General features: G+C 50.2%; 1 protein-coding gene across 9 annotated transcripts in view; it reads right to left on the bottom strand.

Annotated features, from left to right (window-relative positions):
- Positions 1-18,303, bottom strand: part of SHROOM2 (shroom family member 2) — a 139,069-nt gene that overhangs the window by 47,340 nt on the left and 73,426 nt on the right. For 3 of the 9 annotated variants that reach the window (XM_036839239.1, XM_036839240.1, XM_036839243.1), the window contains exons 3-5: positions 16,044-16,175; positions 6,425-8,669; positions 4,924-5,021 (exon numbers count right to left, since the gene is read on the bottom strand). The exons of 1 other annotated variant lie outside the window; for it this stretch is intronic. In XM_036839239.1, the coding sequence (XP_036695134.1) occupies positions 4,924-5,021; positions 6,425-8,669; positions 16,044-16,175 (2,475 nt within the window). Of the gene's footprint in view, positions 1-4,923; positions 5,022-6,424; positions 8,670-16,043; positions 16,176-18,303 lie in introns of those variants that run through there. 5 more of the 9 variants (XM_036839241.1, XM_036839242.1, XM_036839247.1 and 2 more) reach the window with 5 other exon arrangements.

Raw genomic sequence — 18,303 nt, 5'->3', positions numbered from 1 at the left:
ACGGGCTCAGTAGTTGTGGCTCGCGAGCTTAGTAGCTCTGCGGCATGTGGGATCTTCCCAGACCAGGGATCAAACCCGTGTCCCCTGCCTTGGCAGGTAGATTCTTAACCACTGCACCACCAGGGAAGTCCCAAGGGTTTGAGCTTTGAAGACAGGAGTCAACTGAGAAGAAAGGAGGCCAGAGGATAGAAGAGCAGAGGGTCCTGTCAAACAGCTGTGGAAGTCTCTCCATCCAAGAAGAGGGGCCGTGGACTCTTGGCTTTTCCCTCCCCCACCCCCGCCCCCAACAAAGGACTCGCGTGCAGCCACCAGGGCAACCGGCCGACGTGTGTCAGAACCCTCTCAGAGGGCAGAAGCTGCCTTCACAAGTGGGGTCTGGGGAGGACCGCTTCCCCGCCGCGTCCGGAACTCGGATGCCTGGGTCCCGTCTCCACTGCTGTCCCTCAGCGCCGCAGGGGTTAACATTTCGGCACGGTCTCTGCCCACACCTCACTGCTCCGTGGACCTGGCTCCCTGGCCTCACTTCCTGCTCCGGGGCCCCAAGCCCTGGAACCCTCAAACCACTGCCTAACAACGCGTCCTTCAGAATAACGTCAAGTCACGAGACCAAACCAGCACGTAAACAAATCTGTGCCTTGTCCTGACTCTGCTTTTCCTGAAGCCACACAGGTATAAACACAAGGGGAAACTGTAGTTACAAACCGAGACGTAAAAACACACACTGGAGCCCGGGCCCAGGGTCTTCCGACAGCCGCTGCTCTTCATCTCTGGGAGGACGGAGGTTTGTGTCTGAGCAAGGGCTCTGGGCACGGGAGACAGTGCACTGCCCGAAAGGAAGCTGTGCCGATGCCAGGCTCCACCCCAGAAAACTTCTGAGCTTGAGTTTCACCTTGTGATCATGCCAGCGTGGGCTTCCTAATTACCCGGCACAGCAGTTCGGAATGGAAAGCTTCAACTGCCCCTTAGCTAACTGAAGGCCCAGGAGAAGTAAACGTCTTCCCCAAAGCAACAAATGAGGGGTGCAGCTCGGACGGGCAACGCTCTCTCTCACTCTGAAACCTACTCGCAAGCAGCCTGTGGAGTAAACGGAAATCAGTCTTGGCGTCAAGCTCTGTACCGCAAATCACCTCTCGGGGCAAACGTACAGGAAGGTGACCCTCAGGTGGGCTTAGCTGGTTGATGACATTCACGTGAAATTAAAGAGCTTGGTTTCATACAGACTCCACCTTCCGGCTCTTAGTGGGATTTAGGATTTATTCTTATTCTCCCCCCGCCCCTCCTCTCCCATCTGTCCCAACAAAATACAAGCGTGCAGGTCAGAGCCAGCCCGCTGGCAGCAGCTCCTGTGGGGGCAGAAATGGCCGGGAGGAGGCCGGGGAACGGGAACCTGCCAGCGGCCACAGCTGCCCGGGCTCTTCTCCTACAAGACCTGTCTGCAGAACCCCCAGACGCAGTCCTCTAGAAGACCCTCACGTGTGAGGAGCACGAACCCAACGTGGTAAAACTTAGCTTTCTTTCAAGGCTTAAAGCATGACACCGGCCAACAAGTCCGCGTACCAAATTTGAGATGTGGATGACTTCCCTCCGACAGGCAAGGAAAGCCCGCTTCACGCACTGTCATGTACACTAAAACCGTCAATGCAATTTCAGCAAGCAGGTCGTGCCAACATGGAAGCACTGTTCCCCACGGTCCAGACGGAGCACAGAGCCCCACCTCCACTCTGCCCAGGGTCTGCCAGGGGCGCTACCGGCCGTCCAGGCAGGGAGAGAGCAGCTAGTGAGGGGCAGCTCCATGAGAAGCGGCAGAGGGGGCGCCGGAACCCCTGGTCCCCACACGCCGTGTACAGTGCGCTGGGCGTCCGCTCAGAAGGTCACCCTTAGAAAGGGAATTAGCCACCGGAAGGGATGTGCAACTCCACGCCGGCAGCAGCCCTCCAAAGAGGCTTCCCTGTTTCCCCTCTTCACCAGCTGCTCGTTAGGATGGCAGCTCCTTTATTGTAAATGCCAGGACATCAGGTGTGACCTTGTCTGGACAACGATGAAACAACACTTCCTGAGAGAGCGGACGCAGCAGACAGAACTGGTTAAAGGCATTAGAGAGAAGCAGAGACATTCCTCCTAGTATTATGAGCTAACTCTGCTCCCCCCTTCATACCCTGAAGTCCTAACCCCCCAGGACTTCAGAAGGTGATGGAATGAAGCTCCTTCAAGAGGTGATTAAGGCAAAATGAGGGCATGGGGGTGGACCATAATCCAATCTGGCCGGTGTCCTTCTAAGATGAGATCAGGACAGAGACACACACGGAGGGAAGCCCAGGTGAGGACACAGGGAGAAGGCGGCCGCCTGCAGGACACCGAGAGAGGCCCTGGGAGAAACCAACCCTGCCAACACCTGGAGCTTAGACTCGGGCCTCCGGAGCTGTGAGAAAATAAATGTCTGTTGCTGATGCCGCCCAGACCCTGGCACTTTGTTATGGCAGCCCAAGCAAACTGCTACACCGAGCTTCCAAGGTCCCCGCGACGCTGGGGCAGGGAGCAGACTGCCGTTAGTCAGGACACCTGAGCTTGGAGATCTGGTGCAAAACCTCCAAAAACAGTGGGCGCTGGCTCTGGAAACATGATGGGTGAGAAGGCCGCTCAAATGAGAACACAGTTGGAGGCAAGCAAACACTGCGAGATCTTCTCCCGAGGGCCTGGGTCCTGCTCAAACACCACCTGTCCTGCCCATAACCCCCAGGCAGAAGTCGCCTCACCCTCGCCCCTCTGAGATTGGGAACCATCCCGTAACTTTCCACAGAGATGATAATTACGCGTCACCGCTTCAGTGCCGAGTGTTGGTGTCTCTCCTTCCCTCCTCCACTGGGAGGCCCTTTGGGGCAGAACCTTTGTCCTACTTTATCTAAAACACAGAATCCTGAACCTCACAAAAATGTTCTCAATTCAATTGTTCTCTTGATGCTCTTCTGGCATCCCAACAAACACAACAAAAGCCAGTGTTCATTATCACGTTCCAGTTAACAGATCAGCAATTCGATTTCTTTACACAGATATGTTACATTAATTTATGTAAAACACCGGGCATCTTTAAATCTTTGCATTATAGATTTGGTTTTGGTGAGCAAAGGACAGTCCCTTGTCTGCATTTTCATTTCTTTTGTTCTCCAATTTAATGTTTCAAGGGCACTCTTTCTCGCTGATACTTCAGAAGATAAACATTTTCTCAAAAAAACGCCTCTTCGACATCCCTAATCTAGGATTTTACTGAGTCTCACCACTCTTTGAAAGCACACATAATGACTCTGAAAATTGCTGGGTTTGTAGCTCAAAACCAGAAAGCTTCTGGAACTCGTTCCTTCAGAGTGGTTATGCAGCCTGCCAGAAGACACAGCTGTGAAGCGGGCAGCATGTGGTCCCTCCCGTTCCTCTTGACCCTTTCGCTGCTGACAATACCGTTACAACACACACACACACACACACACACACACACACACCCGTATGTACGTTACAAGCCATTTGTTATGACTCTCCACAGCAGGAGAGCTGAACTCCAGCCAGCACATGCATGTCTCTCTGCAGGGTAAATGCCCGAGGCCTCCGTGCAGGAGCGAAGCCCGAGCCCGAGCCCAAACCTCGCCGCACTGCGCCGCACTGCATGGCACTGCACGGCACTGCAGCACGGCACTGCATGGCACTGCAGCACGGCACGCACTCTCATGACTGCAGCAGGGCCCGGAAGTGGCTTTGATAAAGATGACAGCTGGCACTTGGCACGTGACCTGCTCGCAATCCAAAGCCATAAAGCTCTAACTGTGCCGCTCAGACACAGCTCAACTCTGTACGTGTATCATTCACGGACCTTCCTCTCTCAGCCAGGGGTTTCTGGTCTTGGCCGTGCAGGCTGGTAAGCAACTGCCACCACATCCTACATACGCACACACAGACCACCACGCCTGCTCCCTCAGAGCCACCGACACTCTTGTTCAGGGCTAGCAGCACTCAGCTTGCAGCCAAATGAAACAAAACCCCGTTATGTAAGGCTCTCAAAAGCAAGCATTTAAATTGGTCATCTCTGGGACAGAATCTTCAATTTTGAGGTTGGTGTTTAATTTGAGTAGCACGCCAACTCCCAGAGATCCTCAAGGAACAGAAAAATATGCACTCAGCGACCCTACTGTGTACAAATTTGCTTCCATTCTTCCATCAGCCCTTTTAAAATAAGGTCACACCCAGTTCCTGCAGTGACCTACACTTCCCCCTCCTGCCCTCCTCACGGATGAGGGTCCAGAGGACAGTATGTATTTCACCTAAATTCCACCCTCACTGCAGTGACACTGGACACACTTGAGAATCAGGGCACATGACAGTGTAATACTGCTGCCATTCCGTTCTTTCAGATGCTCTGATCCCCTCTTGGGGAGCCAACCGACTTGATTTCTATTTTAAAGCTCAAAATTAAGTCATTAAATAAGGCCAATTGAGAAAGGCTTGCCCTAGTCCTTTGACTAACAATCCTTCCAGACAATGTGGATTTCCAGACCCAGCAACCCAGCTGCACCCTTGACGTTAAAGCATCCCTTCAGTTGGCCGTTCTGGATAAAGCACGTCATTCAAGCCCACTACCCTGGGTTTCTCGTTCTGTGAACATAAAGAACTTTACTGTACGGAAAACAGCAGCTGTTTGAAGAACCAAAAATGCCACGATGGCGTTCAGAGGGCCCCCGCCCTGGGGATGCTTCTCCCGCCGGCAGTGGTGTAGGGCTGAGGGCTTGGTCCTGGGGACGCTGGAAATTGAACCCGCTTAGTGGTCACTTCAGGTCTGGCGGAAACCAGACACCCAAGCACTTTTAACCTAGCACTCACCCACCATAATGCAGCCCACCCCAAGACGCCTTCTTAGTAACCCCAAGTCCAAGAGTCTCCTACCTTGGGGTGGGGCATCCCTCCTCGGCCTGGACTGAGGAAGAGAGTTCTCTGCGCTCACCGGGGTCCTCTGTTTGCCGTCGCGCTTCCACAGACGCTTCCTGCCAAGGGTGGCACAACGAGACACCCGGTCATCAAGCTGCCGCCTCCGAGACCTCTGTGATCACGAACCCTTCATTGTGGGTTCGCCCTGTGAGCCCGCACCACGAAGGCAGTGACACCGCCTGCCGTCAGCCAGCCACGGGACCCACGAGCCCGGCTCTCCAGAGCGTCTCATCGAAATGACTCAACAAGACCGTGCGTCCCCTTTGGCTCTGGGCAGGAAGCAGAACTCCCACGTGAGGGTCATAAACCTGTGTGACACACTGGCCCCAAAACCCTAATCAAATCAAACCCAGCTGGTCACGGCTCCCTGCAGCGAAACCTCAAGCCCCGGGACCTGGAGTCTGGGAGCCTCGTTTCTTGACCGAGCAAGCATGGAATTCTCAGAGGTCACACTGCACGGGGCATGGGCACACGGTCGCGGTGTTTGCAGGCCTTTCTGCACCAGGGGGCCACACAGAAACCTGCACCTCTCTTCACATGCGGACGTTCATTATTGTGTAACAAACCGATGACTGGTTCTTCTTAAAAGAACCTCCATCTGATGCTGCAGGAAATCTTTTCTTTGAAACGTACAAATGCAGATGGAAGGGGGAGAAAAAGCAGAGAGAGTGGGAGAGGAAGACTGACTATGGACTTTGAGGTATGGATACAAATATGTAGCTTTTTAGAAAGCTTCCCATCACCTTTCACCACCAAAACTCCTACTTCAAAAAAAAGTGAAATAGTCTAACGCTCTGCATTTTCAATTACATTTGCCCCAAAACAATCTTTAAAAATATTTGACAAAAAAAAAGGACTAAGAATACTAATAGCATCAAGTGACATCAGTGTTTGAAAACTATCTATCATGTGTTGTCTTAAGCCTTGCTATAAAGCACCCCTTGTAATTTCAGAGGAGAGCTTGCCATTTTCTATCATTTTGCCCAATTTCTTCCCTTTGTATTAAGGGCAAGCTAATCAAAGGGAAAGACCGCTTCAGCGAGAGCTGACGATGAGGCTGGGAACTCGAGCTGTGCGTGAAAACAGGGCACTCGCAACCGTCATGAGTGTATCGACTGTGTCCCCAGGTGCCGACACTAGAAAAGCTGGTGCACGTAAACGCTCAGACAGCTGGACACAAGTCACAGGAGCTGATACTAGAAAAGCTGGTGCACGTAAACGCTCAGACAGCTGGACACAAGTCACAGGAGCTGATACTAGAAAAGCTGGTGCACGGAAACGCTCAGACAGCTGGACGCAAGTCACAGGAGCTGATACTAGAAACGCTGGTGCACGGAAACGCTCAGACAGCTGGACGCAAGTCACAACGGCAATGGGCCATGATATTCCGGGGCTGTCCTATACGTGCCTTAAGATGGGACTGGGGTGGCTCTGTCCTGCCTCCCCGCAGGACGCTTACCTGCTTGTAGAGGTCGGTCGAGGGCGACGACCGGGACCTTCCGTGGATGTACCGTGGCCTCTCGTGTTGGTCCAGACCCACATCCAGGATGTCGTCTGCCGAGTGGTACCTCCCAGAACTCCTGGCTTCCGGGGCTTTCCTCTGTTCCCTCCACGAGGCTTGGTACTCTGCAAAGGTTCCCAGCCTCTGAGGCGGGTCTGATCTCCCCACCTTTCCCTCCTTTCCGGGGCCCGCTGTCCAAGGCCTCTCTGGCTTCTCCTTGGGGAACCCACAGGGTGCCGGCCTCAGCCCCGGCCGCTGGCCTACGGGCTTGCTGGTTTCCTCAAAAAACTTCCACCTGTCGGCAAAGGTGCGCGCGGCCTCGTCGGGAGGTGCGGGGCGCTGGCGCGGGCGGTCATCCCCCGCGAGCCCCACCGCGTTCATCTTCTCGGGCTCGGAGTAGGACTTCAGTTTCTGCTCGGCCGTGAAGCGCCTCCGGCCTGCGATGCGCGGGGCGTGCAGCGCGCCGCCGGCGCTCGAGGACAGCCTGGCCGGGGCCGCCTCCCAGACGCGAGGGAGGGTGTCGGGGTCCGACGTGCTGGGCTCCAGGTCGCGACGCCTAAACGACGTGGCCCTCAGGACGCGGGCCTGCGCCTCCTTCAGGTGGTCCTTGTAGGTGCTGGAGAAGGCGGCTTCCGGGGCGCCCCCTGCCGGCTGCACCCCCCAGCCGCGCGCCTCTGCCTCGGCCTCCTCCTCCTCCTCCGTGGCGCCGGCCAGGGTTGCCGTGCTCCGGCTCTTCTGCAGCCTGGCTCGCCGCAGCTGGATCTCGTTCCTCAGGGTGGTGGCGAAGCGGTCGCTCCTCCGCAAGGGTTTGCCCGCCGGGGCCTCGGGCGGCGGCCTCTCCGGGGCACCCTCGTGGCCGGCCTCGGGCCGGCGCGCCCCTTCCTGGGTCAGCGAGTGCAGCATGGGCGTCTGCAGGGGGCAGATCTCGCCGCCCCCGTGGGCCCACGCGAAGCCGCCCGCGCCCCTCTTCACACTGGCTGTTTCCACGAGGCCGGCCCCGGGCGGTTCCTCGGCGCCCTCGCAGTGGCCCCCGGCCTCCCTGTCCGCCGGCGCCACCCTCCCCCTTGGCCGGGCGCCCGGGGGCCCCTCGAGCCGGGGCGGGTGGCAGCGGGGCTGCGCGCCCGGGGCGCCCCCCTGCGGGCCGCGTCTGGAGGTCACGCAGTAGTAGCGGCTCTGGGCGCCGCAGTCCCCCTTCCGGTCGCCAGCGCTGGGCCGCCCCGCCGGAGCGGGGCTGTCACCCGGGAAGCGCTCGGCAGGCGGCTGCTCCCTGAGCCACGTGGCGGCACCGGGCCCCTCGAGAAAGAAGGGGCTCTCGTCGCTGGAATGGCGCGGGTGCTGGCACGCGGGCGGAGGCTGCGGGCAGCGCACGTCCGTGCTGGACAGGGAGGCCTGGAGCCGGCCGGGGGCCCCCGGGAGGGCCCTGGCCCCGCCGTCGCAGGGCGGCCCCCCGCAGTCCAGCGGCACAGCCGGCGCACAGCCCGAGCTCCCGGCCCTCCTCCCGTCGCCCAGGCGCGCTGGTCTCTGCGGCTGATCGGCCACTTCCGGTCTCCAGTCGCTGTGGGACTGAGCGCGGGTCAGGCCCGGAGGGCACTGCGTGGTGGCCGCCTCGGAGAACGGAGGGCCCTGGGTCTTCTCGTGGCTCTTGGTGGCAGCAAAGCTGTCGCTGCGGAGAGGGGGAGGGGGCGGAGGAGGGGACGAAGAGGCCTTTTTCTTATCGGGAACATACCAGACTGGCCCAAAACTGGACCTCCCGGAAGCAGCTAGCTTGGGCTCAGGACTGTCCTCGGGCCTGGGGCTCCTGCTGCTGTCACAGGGGACCCTGGGGGGGACGCACCCGAGCCTCTCGTCCACACACTGAGGGTCGCCGGCAGCCAGGCCCTGCCGGTCGCTGCCTCCGGCCGAGGCCTCCCAAAGGCCCACTTTGTAGAGAATGTTCTCGGCAGAGGACGCATCCGCCTTGGGCAGGGTGTGGTCGGGCGTGCTGGAGCTGGTGGAGAAGGAGCCGTAAGCGGAGTCGCGCGTGTTCGGGCCGCCCAGGTGGTCGATGCTGCTGTTGGACCTGGCGGCCGAGAGGCGCCCGGAGGGGGAGGACCGGGCAGGCTGGCCCAGGCTGTCCACGCTCCCCAGGGAGCTGAAGTGCTCAGAGGTGCGCTGCAGATTTGTCTGCTCCCACACGCCGCTCGACAGGTCCTGGGAGGAGGAGCTAGGAAACGAGAACCACAGGCAACAGGGTGCTTTAGAGTCAAGTTGCAGCAAAGGGCAAGACGAGACAATGCAGGTAGGAGCGGCTGGCCCTGGGCAGAGAGCAGCCACTCTTCCTGGAGCGAGATCCCTGGGTGCGGCACATCTAAGTTCTCCCGTTTCACAGAGCAGCTTTCCGAGGGCAGGCTGAAAGGACCGAGTCCTACCCACAGGATGCCTGCCCCCCAACAGAAAACCTTCCACGCTGCAGTACATCTCTCAGCTCTACACCCACAGGCTGGACCACGTCCAGAGCAGGCAGCAGCAGGCAAAGCCCCTGTGAACACCTTTATCCTCAACCACTGGTTAAGTATCGCAGAGAGCAAACCGCAGCCCATGAGCTGAGAATGGCTTTCCGATTTTTTTAATGGGGGCGGGGCGGGGCACGGAATCAAAAGAGTACTTCCTGATGCGTGAAAAGGATATGAAATTCAGATTTCAGTGCTCATAACTAGAGTTTGGCGGGAACTCGGTCACGGCTGTGTGCTTTGCTCCCAAGGGCAGAGCTGAGCAGCTGCCACGGACACTGGCCCCCCAGCCTGAGATATCAATCCTATGTGGCCCCTCGCAAGATGATTTTGTGGACCCCTGGCTGATTCATACTATGGACTGCTAACACAAAGAAAGCCATCAAAAGACAATGATCTTCAACTTAGAAAGGCAAGTTCAGAGATAACATGACTTTTCCAAACCCAGATATTAAATCACAGGCATACCTCATTTTGAAATGAGGTATGCCCGTGATTTAATGAAAGCTCAGATGATGATTAGCAGTTTTTAGCAATAAAGTATCTTAAGACTAAGGTATGTACTTTTTTTTAGACATAGTGCTACTGCACACTTGAAGCTCTCAATAATGAAACTATTTATCCAGGCATGTTAAGTGCTTTCATTAAAGCTCAACAAAGCTGGAACATTCACGCTTCAGGAAAAAAACTGGCTGCTTGAGGTTCGAGGAGAACCAGGATGAGAAAGAGAAACTGTGACCCGGGCAAGGACACAGAAGTGGGAGCTAGCTAAGGCATATGAGGGAGGCAATGACCATTCCACGCCACGTCTTCAGAGGACAGACCACGTACCCTTCGCAGAAATGGGGCAAGCTCTTCTCCGTCCTTCCACCAGTATTCCTGAGTGGGTTTTCCCAGGAGATCCCAAGTCCAAGCAGATACAAACAAAGCTAAGCACTTCTTCCACAGGGCGTATGTGTTTCTTTAATCAAGAAACCGCCAAATGGGCTTAATGAAATATAAGGCCCACTTTTTACTTAAGTTTTACCACACAGATGAGAATCTGGTTTTTCAAAAATACCCTGGACTTCAACTATTATAATCTCTTACGGCTTGAAACAGGTAATACTGTATTTAAGACCTATTTCCTTCACAGCAGACCGGTATTTACTAACAGCCAAAACCTGATTTTGAAATGGTTATGTTAGCTCCAAACACACACACATACAGACGCACACAGTCATGCATACCACAAATAGGCGCACACGCAGAGATACACACACATACCCAGATACATACACACACACAGAGGTACACATACACACTCACACATGCACCTGTGTACCCACCCCACAGCCACACTACTGCTGTTACCATCCTCCTTCTAACAGACCAGTGAGGACACTGGCCACTAACCTCAGGCGACTGGTCAGCTCCATGTGACCAGGAGGAGTATCTCCAAGCCAACACCCCCATGGTGTGGTCCCATGTTTGCCTTGCATTAGCCCCTCTGACCCCAAAATGTGGGCTCCAGAAAAGCCAGGTTGAGCAGCGCCCCCCCTTCCACCAGCTCACCATTCTAACGTCCTCTGTCTCACAGTCACCAAGAAACCACCAGGCCTGGCACACGGGCTGTGAAGCCCTCTGGTTTCCCCTGTACCTCCACACAGCAACCTGGGGGTTGGCGAGAGAGTGCTGGTGTTTAACAGAATTTCCTGGGGAGCTTTGGCCAAAAAGCCTGCCCAGCACTAAGTAATATGGTGGCTGTGGACACATGGGTGACGTGGACAGCCATCCCACTTGGCTGGCCCAAAGGGGTTCAGCCAGAAAGGGAAGTCTCCAGGCTCCTGATTCATCAGCTGGAGAACATAAATGAGGAAGCACACTTGCTTGTCCTTTCTCGTGGTGTTTTATTTTTTGCTTTCAAGCATTATACACCTGCCTACTCAGTGAAAAAATTTAGAGTCCTACCGGTAATGGTGTGTCCACGGCCTTTTCTCATCAGAAAAAGAACATCATTCTGAGGTCAAGAAAGACGCTATTTAAAACACAACAATCCAAAATCTATGGGACACAGCAGAAGCAGTTCTAAGAGGGACATTTAGAGCAATACAAGCTTACCTCAGGAAACAAACAAACAACTCAAACAACCTAACCTTATATCTAAAGGAACTAGAAAAAGAACAAACAAAGCCCAAAGTTAGTAGCAGAAAAGAAATCATGAAGATTGGAGCAGAAATAAATGAAATACAGACTAAAAAAACATTAACAAAGATCAATAAAACTAAAAGCTGATTATTCGAAAAGGTAAACAAAATTGATAAATCTTTAGCCAGATGCATCAAGAAAAAAAGAGGGCCCCAAATCAATAAAATCAGAAATGAAAAAAGTTATAACTGATACCACAAAAACACAACCTAGAAGAAATGGACAAATTTCTAGGAAAGTACAATCTCCCAAGACCAAACCAGAAAGTAGAAAATACGAACAAACCAATTACCAGTAATGAAAACTCAATCTAAAAAAAATAAATAAATAACTCCCAACAAACAAAAGTCCAGGACCAGATGGCTTCATCTGGTGAACTAACACTTTCCTTCTCAAACTATTCTAAAAATTGCAAAGGAAGGAATGCTCTGAACTCATTCTACAGGGCCGGCATCACCCTGATACAAAAACCAGACAGAGATATCACAGAAAAATAAAATTACAGGTCAGTACCACTGACGCACATAGATGAAAACTCCTCAACAAAATATTAGCAAACTGGGCTTCCCTGGTGGCGCAGTGGCTGAGAATCTGCCTGCCAATGCAGGGGACACGGGTTCGATCCCTGGTCTGGGAAGATCCCACATGCTGTGGAGCAACTAGGCCCGTGAGCCACCATTACTGAGCCTGCGTGTCTGGAGCCTGTGCTCCGCAACAAGAGAGGCCGCGATAGTGAGAGGCCCGCGCACCGCGATGAAGAGTGGCCCCCGCTTGCCACAACTAGAGAAAGCCCTCGCACAGAAACGAAGACCCAACACAGCCATAAATAAATAAATAAATAAATAAATAAATAAATAAATAAATAAATAAATAAATAAAAAAGAGTTCGCATGCTGCAACTAAAGATCCTGCGTGCTGCAACAAAGATCCCGTGTGCCACAACAAAGACCGGAGACAGGCAAAAAAAAAAAAAAAAAAAAAAAAAAAAAATTAGCAAACTGAATCCGAAAAATATATTAAAAGGATCATACACCATGATCAAGTGGAATTTATCCCAGGGATGCAAGGATGGTTCCATATCTACAGATCAACCAATGTGATACACCACATTAACAAATTGAAGGATGAAAACCATATGATCATCTCAAGAGATGCAGAAAAAGGTTTTGACAAAACTCAGCATCCATTATGATAACAACTCTCAACAAAGTGGGTATAGAGGGGACGCACCTCAACATAATAAAGTCCATCTATGACAAACCCACAGCTAACATCATACGCAACAGTGAAAAGCTGAAAGCATTTCCTCTAAGATCAGGAACAAGACAAGGCTGCCCACTCTCACCACTTTTATTCAACATACTTTTTGCAAGTCTTAGCCACAGCAATCAAAGAAAAAGCAATAAAAGGAATCCAAACTGGAAAGGAAGAAGTCAAACTGTCACTGCTTGCAGATGACGTGATACTATACAGTAAGTCCCCTACATGCGAACCTTCAAGTTGAGAACTTTCAGATGGGAACATGCATTTGCCTGTCCAATCACATAAGTTAGTTCACGTGTCTGGTACGTTGTCACGTGCGTGCATCCTCTACAAGTGGCCGTGCTTCTGTGTACTGTACAGTACTGTACAGAGTACAGTAGTACAGTATCTTTATCTCAAGCTAGATCTGCAAGAGGATGATTTCATTGAACTCCTTGCTGTGTAACACGAGGAGCTTACTAATGAAGACCTGATAGAACTGGAGGCCCAGAGAAAGGACAAAGAGGAACAAGAGGAAGAAGAAGTAGCTGAAGAACCAAGGAGATTCACGATGCAGGAAATGGCAAGGGGATTTTCTTTATTTGAGGAGGCACTGTTAGTTTTTGAGGCACAGGACCCGGACACAGAACGGTACACAAAGGCTGCAGCAGCTGTTCAGAACGCAATCCAGTGCTACCGTGTCATCTATGACGAGAAAAAAAGTGTTACTACCCAGACATCACTGGATTGTTTTTTCAAGAGGGTAGATAGAATTGAATCCAGCAAGGAACCAGAACCTGTGCCATCAACGTCAGGCATGAGTGAAATTGCAGCTTGCCCTCCGTCTCCTACTGCTGACAATCCTTCAGCTCTACCATCTCCCACCTCCTCACCCTCCTGCAGTCAGTAACTCTTCTGGCCTGTTCACTTGATGCCAGCCCCTGTATGCCAGCTACTGTACTGGACTACTGTACTTTTCAAGGTACTGTATTATGAGATTAAAAATGTTTTATTTTTTGTGTTTGTTTTTTATGCATTATTTGTGTGAAAAGTATTATAAAACTCTTACTGTACAGTACTATATAGCCGACTGTGTTAGTTGGGTACCTAGGCTAACTTTGTTGGACTTAACGAACAAAATGGACTTACAAACATGCTCTCAGAACAGAACTCGTTCGTATGTAGGGGACTTCCTGTACATAGAAAATCCTAAGACGCCACCAAAAAACTATTAGAGCTCATCAAAGAATTTGGTCAAGTTGTAGGATACAAAATCAATACAAAAAAACGTGTTGCATACTAACAATGAACTATCTGACAGAGAAACTAAGGAAACAATCCCATTTACCATTGCATCAAAAAGAACTAAATACCTAGGAATAAATCTAACCAAGGAGGTAAAAGACCTATACTCAGAAAACTGTAAGACACAGATGAAGGAAACTGAAAATGACATACACAGATGGAAATATATACCATGTTCATGGACTGGAAGAATACTGTTAAAATGACCATACTACCCAAGGCAATCTACAGATTCAATGCAATCCCTAACAAAATACCAAGGGCATTTTTCACAGAACAAGAATAAATAATTTTAATATTTGCATGGAAACATGAAGGACCCTGAATAGCCAAAACAATCTTGAGAAAGAAGAACAGAGCTGGACGTATCACAATCCCTGACTTCAGACTACACCACAAAGCTACAGTCATCAAACAATATGGTACTGGCACAACAACAGACACATACAACAATGAAACAGAATAGAGAGCCCAGAAGTAAACCCACACACTTACAGTCAATTAATCCACGACAAAGGAGGCAAGAACATACAGTGGAGAAAAGACAGCCTCTTCAATAAGTGGTGCTGGGAAAACCAGACAGCTACACGTAAAAGAATGAAATTAGAACACTCCCTAACACCATACACAAAAATAAACTCAAAATGGATTAAAGACCTACATTTAAGACCAGAAACCATAAAACTCCGAGAGGAAAACATAGGCAGAACATTCTTTGATATAAACTGTAGCAATATTTTTTTGGCTCTGTCTCCTAAGACAAAGGAAAGAAAAGCAAAAATACACAAATGGGACCTAATTAAAAGTAAAGGCTTTTTAAATTAATTAATTAATTAATTAATTATGGCTGCGTTGGGTCTTCGTTGCTGCGCACAGGCTTTCTCTAGTTGCGGTGAGTGGGGGCTACTCTTCGTTGCAGTACACGGGCTTCTTATTGTGGTGGCTTCTCCTGTTGTGGAGCACAGGCTCTAGGCACGTGGGCTTCAGCAGTTGTGGCTCGTGGGCTCTAGAGCACAGGCTCAGTAGTTGTGGCACACAGGCTTAGTTGCTCCACAGCATGTGGGATCTTCCCAGACCAGGGCTTGAACCCGTGTCCCCTGCATTGGCAGGCGGATTCTTAACCACTGTGCCACTAGGGAAGTCCCGAAAATTAAAGGCCTTTTTTTCCAGAGGAAAGGAAACCATCGACAAAATGAAAAGACAACCTACTGAATGGCAGAAAATATTTGCAAATGATATGACCAATAAGAGGTTAATATGCAAACTATATAAACAGCCCATCCAACTCAGTATCTAAAAAAACAAACCTGATTTTAAAATGTGCAGAAGACCTGAACAGACATTTTTCCAAAGGAGACATATAGATGGCACACGGAAAGTGCTCAACATCGCTAATCAAAGAAATGCAAATCAAAACCACAATGAGGTATCACCTCACACCTGCCAGAATGGCCATCATCAAAAAGACAACAAATAACAACTGCTGGTGAGGACGTGGAGAAAAGGGAACACTTGTTCACTATTGGTGGGAATGTAAACTGGTGCAGCCACTGTGGAAAACAGTATGGAGGTTCCTCAAAAAACTAAAAATAGGACTACCATATGATCTAGCAATTCCACTCCTGGGTATATACCCAAAGAAAATGAGAACACTGATTTGAAAAGATACATGCACCCCAATGTTCATAGCAGCATAATTTACAAGGAGTCAAGATATGGAAGCAACCTAAATGTCCATCAACAGATGAACAGATTAAGAAGATTGGTATATATTATATATATATATATATACACACACACACACACACACACTCACAATGGAATACTGCTCAGCCATAAAAAAGAATGAAATTTTGCCCTTTGCATCAACATGGATGGGCCTAGAGGGGTATTATGCTTAATGAACTAAGTCAGACAGAGAAAGACAAATACTGTATGATATCAGTTATATGTGGAATCTAAAAAAATAAACAAATGAATATAACAGAACAGAAGCAAACTCATAGACATAGAGAACAAATTAGTGGTTCCCAGTGTGGAGAGGGAAGGGCAAAGGGGCAAGATAGGGGTAGGGGAGGAAGGGGTATAAACTATAAAATAAATAAGCTACAAGGATATATTGTACAGCACAGAGAACGGAGCCAATACTTTATGATACCTTTAAATGGAGTATAAGCTATAGAAATTTTGCATCACTATGTTGTACGCCGGAAATGAACAATATCGTAAATTAACTGTACCTCAACAAAAATTAAAATAAAGTGAGAAATGCACAATTAGGACAAGGCAGGGAAGTCATGAGTGTGGTAGAAAGTGAAACCAGCTTCCCATCCCAGCGGGAAAGGCGTGCCTACCTGGCGTGGTGCTGGCCTGGCCACGAGGGGCAGGAGCTGGTAGAGGGGAATGGAGATGCCGATGTCTCGGGGTGGCTGTCGGAGAACTTGGTGACGTGCCAGGAGTGCGGCCTCCAGCTCAGCTCATTCCTCCTGAAAAAGGATGCAGATGACTCAGGGACTTCACACCAAGGACAACTTCAGGCCAAGAAAGGAGCGAGAGGCAGAAATGATTCCTGTGTGATTTACTGCATCGCTGTCCGGTGCTTCCCATTGCATCTGGGCACCAACGCTCTCTGTACAGGTTCGTTACCGGAGAACATCCCCGGGTGAGAATCACAGGCTCCAGAATGTGAACCAGCCCTTAGGCTTCCAAATTTATTCAAAGTAAGTACATGAATCTTGCCCACGACCCCCGCTGCCCCATCCCCAAGACACAGCAGGATCTTCTGTCTGCCCGGTGTCAGTGCAACTTTGCACAGGCCCTTAGCCTGTTTGAGGAGAAGGCACTGGGCTGCAGAAAAGCTTGAGCCGGGTCCCGCAGAGTTTTGACTGCATTTATTTATTCACTCACTTAACTAAGTGAACACAGCTATCCTGTAGTTAACGGGCACTGGTGGACACGTATTCCTCTGAGCCTCCCAGAGCGTCCGAAGTCATCTAAGGGCTCCTGTCATGGGAATCACCACGGCCTAAGACCAGCAGGCTCCAGTCCATTCCTGCCAGGGCTTCTGAACGTGGCAGGAGCCTTCCCTGCCCCCCTCCACCGTCCCCACCATCCGTGGGTGGCTTATTAGGTTTCTGACCACACCTGCCCAGGTGTGAAAAAGCATGTCCAGTTGGAAATCCCTGCAGCCGCCGTAGGAACATCACAGGGCCTCCAGGGGAAAGCTGCTGCATGAGCAGACCGCCCATGCTCGCCTCTCCTCCTCCTGCAATTTAAGACGGATCTAGCCTCACCAGGGACACTTTACAGCCCAATCGAGATCAGAGAAAGGGTTCAGTTGAGCCTCTAAGTACCTGATGAGGATCAAACATCCTTCCAACAGGCAAAAACATTAAAGAATATTATGCAACAACGAATATTAAAGAAAACCCAGAAAGCATTTATAACATAAACCTGATGACTCAGAAACAAGGAAAAATACACGGGTGGCAAAATGTGGAATGTGTTGACCTTTTGATAGTTTCCCACGAGCTAAAGCATAAAACAGACGAATTCATCACACCACAGAAGTAAAGGGATTGTAAAACCAAAACTGTACCTCATAAAGTTTCTCAAAATCCTCGTAAGGAAGGTTCTGGCCACGTGAATTTCATTTTCAGATGGCTTTTTCTGTGCTATAATATCCGTAACGTCTTTCATCTTCCTTTACAAGTAATTAATGAAGGAAACAAACTAGACAAACTGCAGGCAAAGGAAAAAGAGGCTTGGAAAAGAAAACGCCTTACACTTTGTGGTAACATATTTCAACTCTGTAATTGGAATGAGTGGGGAACCAGCTCGTTTACTGGGGCAGTCGTCCTCTTTGAGAAGAGTAAATGTTTCTCCTCTTATTTTAAAGGATAATACAGGCAGACCTTGGAGATATTTCGGGTCGGGTTCCAGACCACCACAATAAAGTGAATACTGTAATAAAGCTAGTCACGTGAACTTTTTGGTTTCCCAGTGCATATAAAAGTTATGTTTACTCTATACTATAGTCTACCAAGTGTGCAATAGCACTATGCCTAAAAAAACACAATGCACATACCTTAATTTTAAAATACTTTATTGCTGAGAAACACTATTATCTGAGCCCTAGTAATAATATTAGTAACATCAAAGATCACTGATCACAGATCACAATAACAAATATGATAGTGGAAAAGTCTGAAATAGTGTGAGGATTACCAAAATGCGACACAAAGTGAGCCAGTGCTGTTGGAAAAATGGTGCCAACAAACTTGCTTGACACAGGGTTGCTACAACCTTCTATTTGTAAAAAACAAAAAAAACAAAAATAAAACAACAAAAAAAAAACGCAGTATCTGTGAAGCACAATTAAATGAGGCACAACACAGCAAGGTATGTCTGTACACAGATACATGCCTCCACTTTGAGAAGACATAGTCAACAGTTACGGTACTAATTGGAGCTTTAAAAACAAAAAAACAAAGAGAAAACACAGTGAAAAGGGTGGTACCTAGAAGCTCTAAGTGAGGAATCATGGCTCCTGGGGAGAGTGAAATTTTTCTACATATGTGGCTCCTGTCAGGTCCTCGGACTTTCCTAGAGCAC

Source organism: Balaenoptera musculus, chromosome X (assembly GCF_009873245.2).
Source record: "Balaenoptera musculus isolate JJ_BM4_2016_0621 chromosome X, mBalMus1.pri.v3, whole genome shotgun sequence".
Taxonomy (NCBI): Eukaryota; Metazoa; Chordata; class Mammalia; order Artiodactyla; family Balaenopteridae; genus Balaenoptera; species Balaenoptera musculus.
The sequence above is the reverse complement of the archived record's forward strand: the minus strand, read 5'-3'. Positions and strand labels throughout refer to the sequence as shown.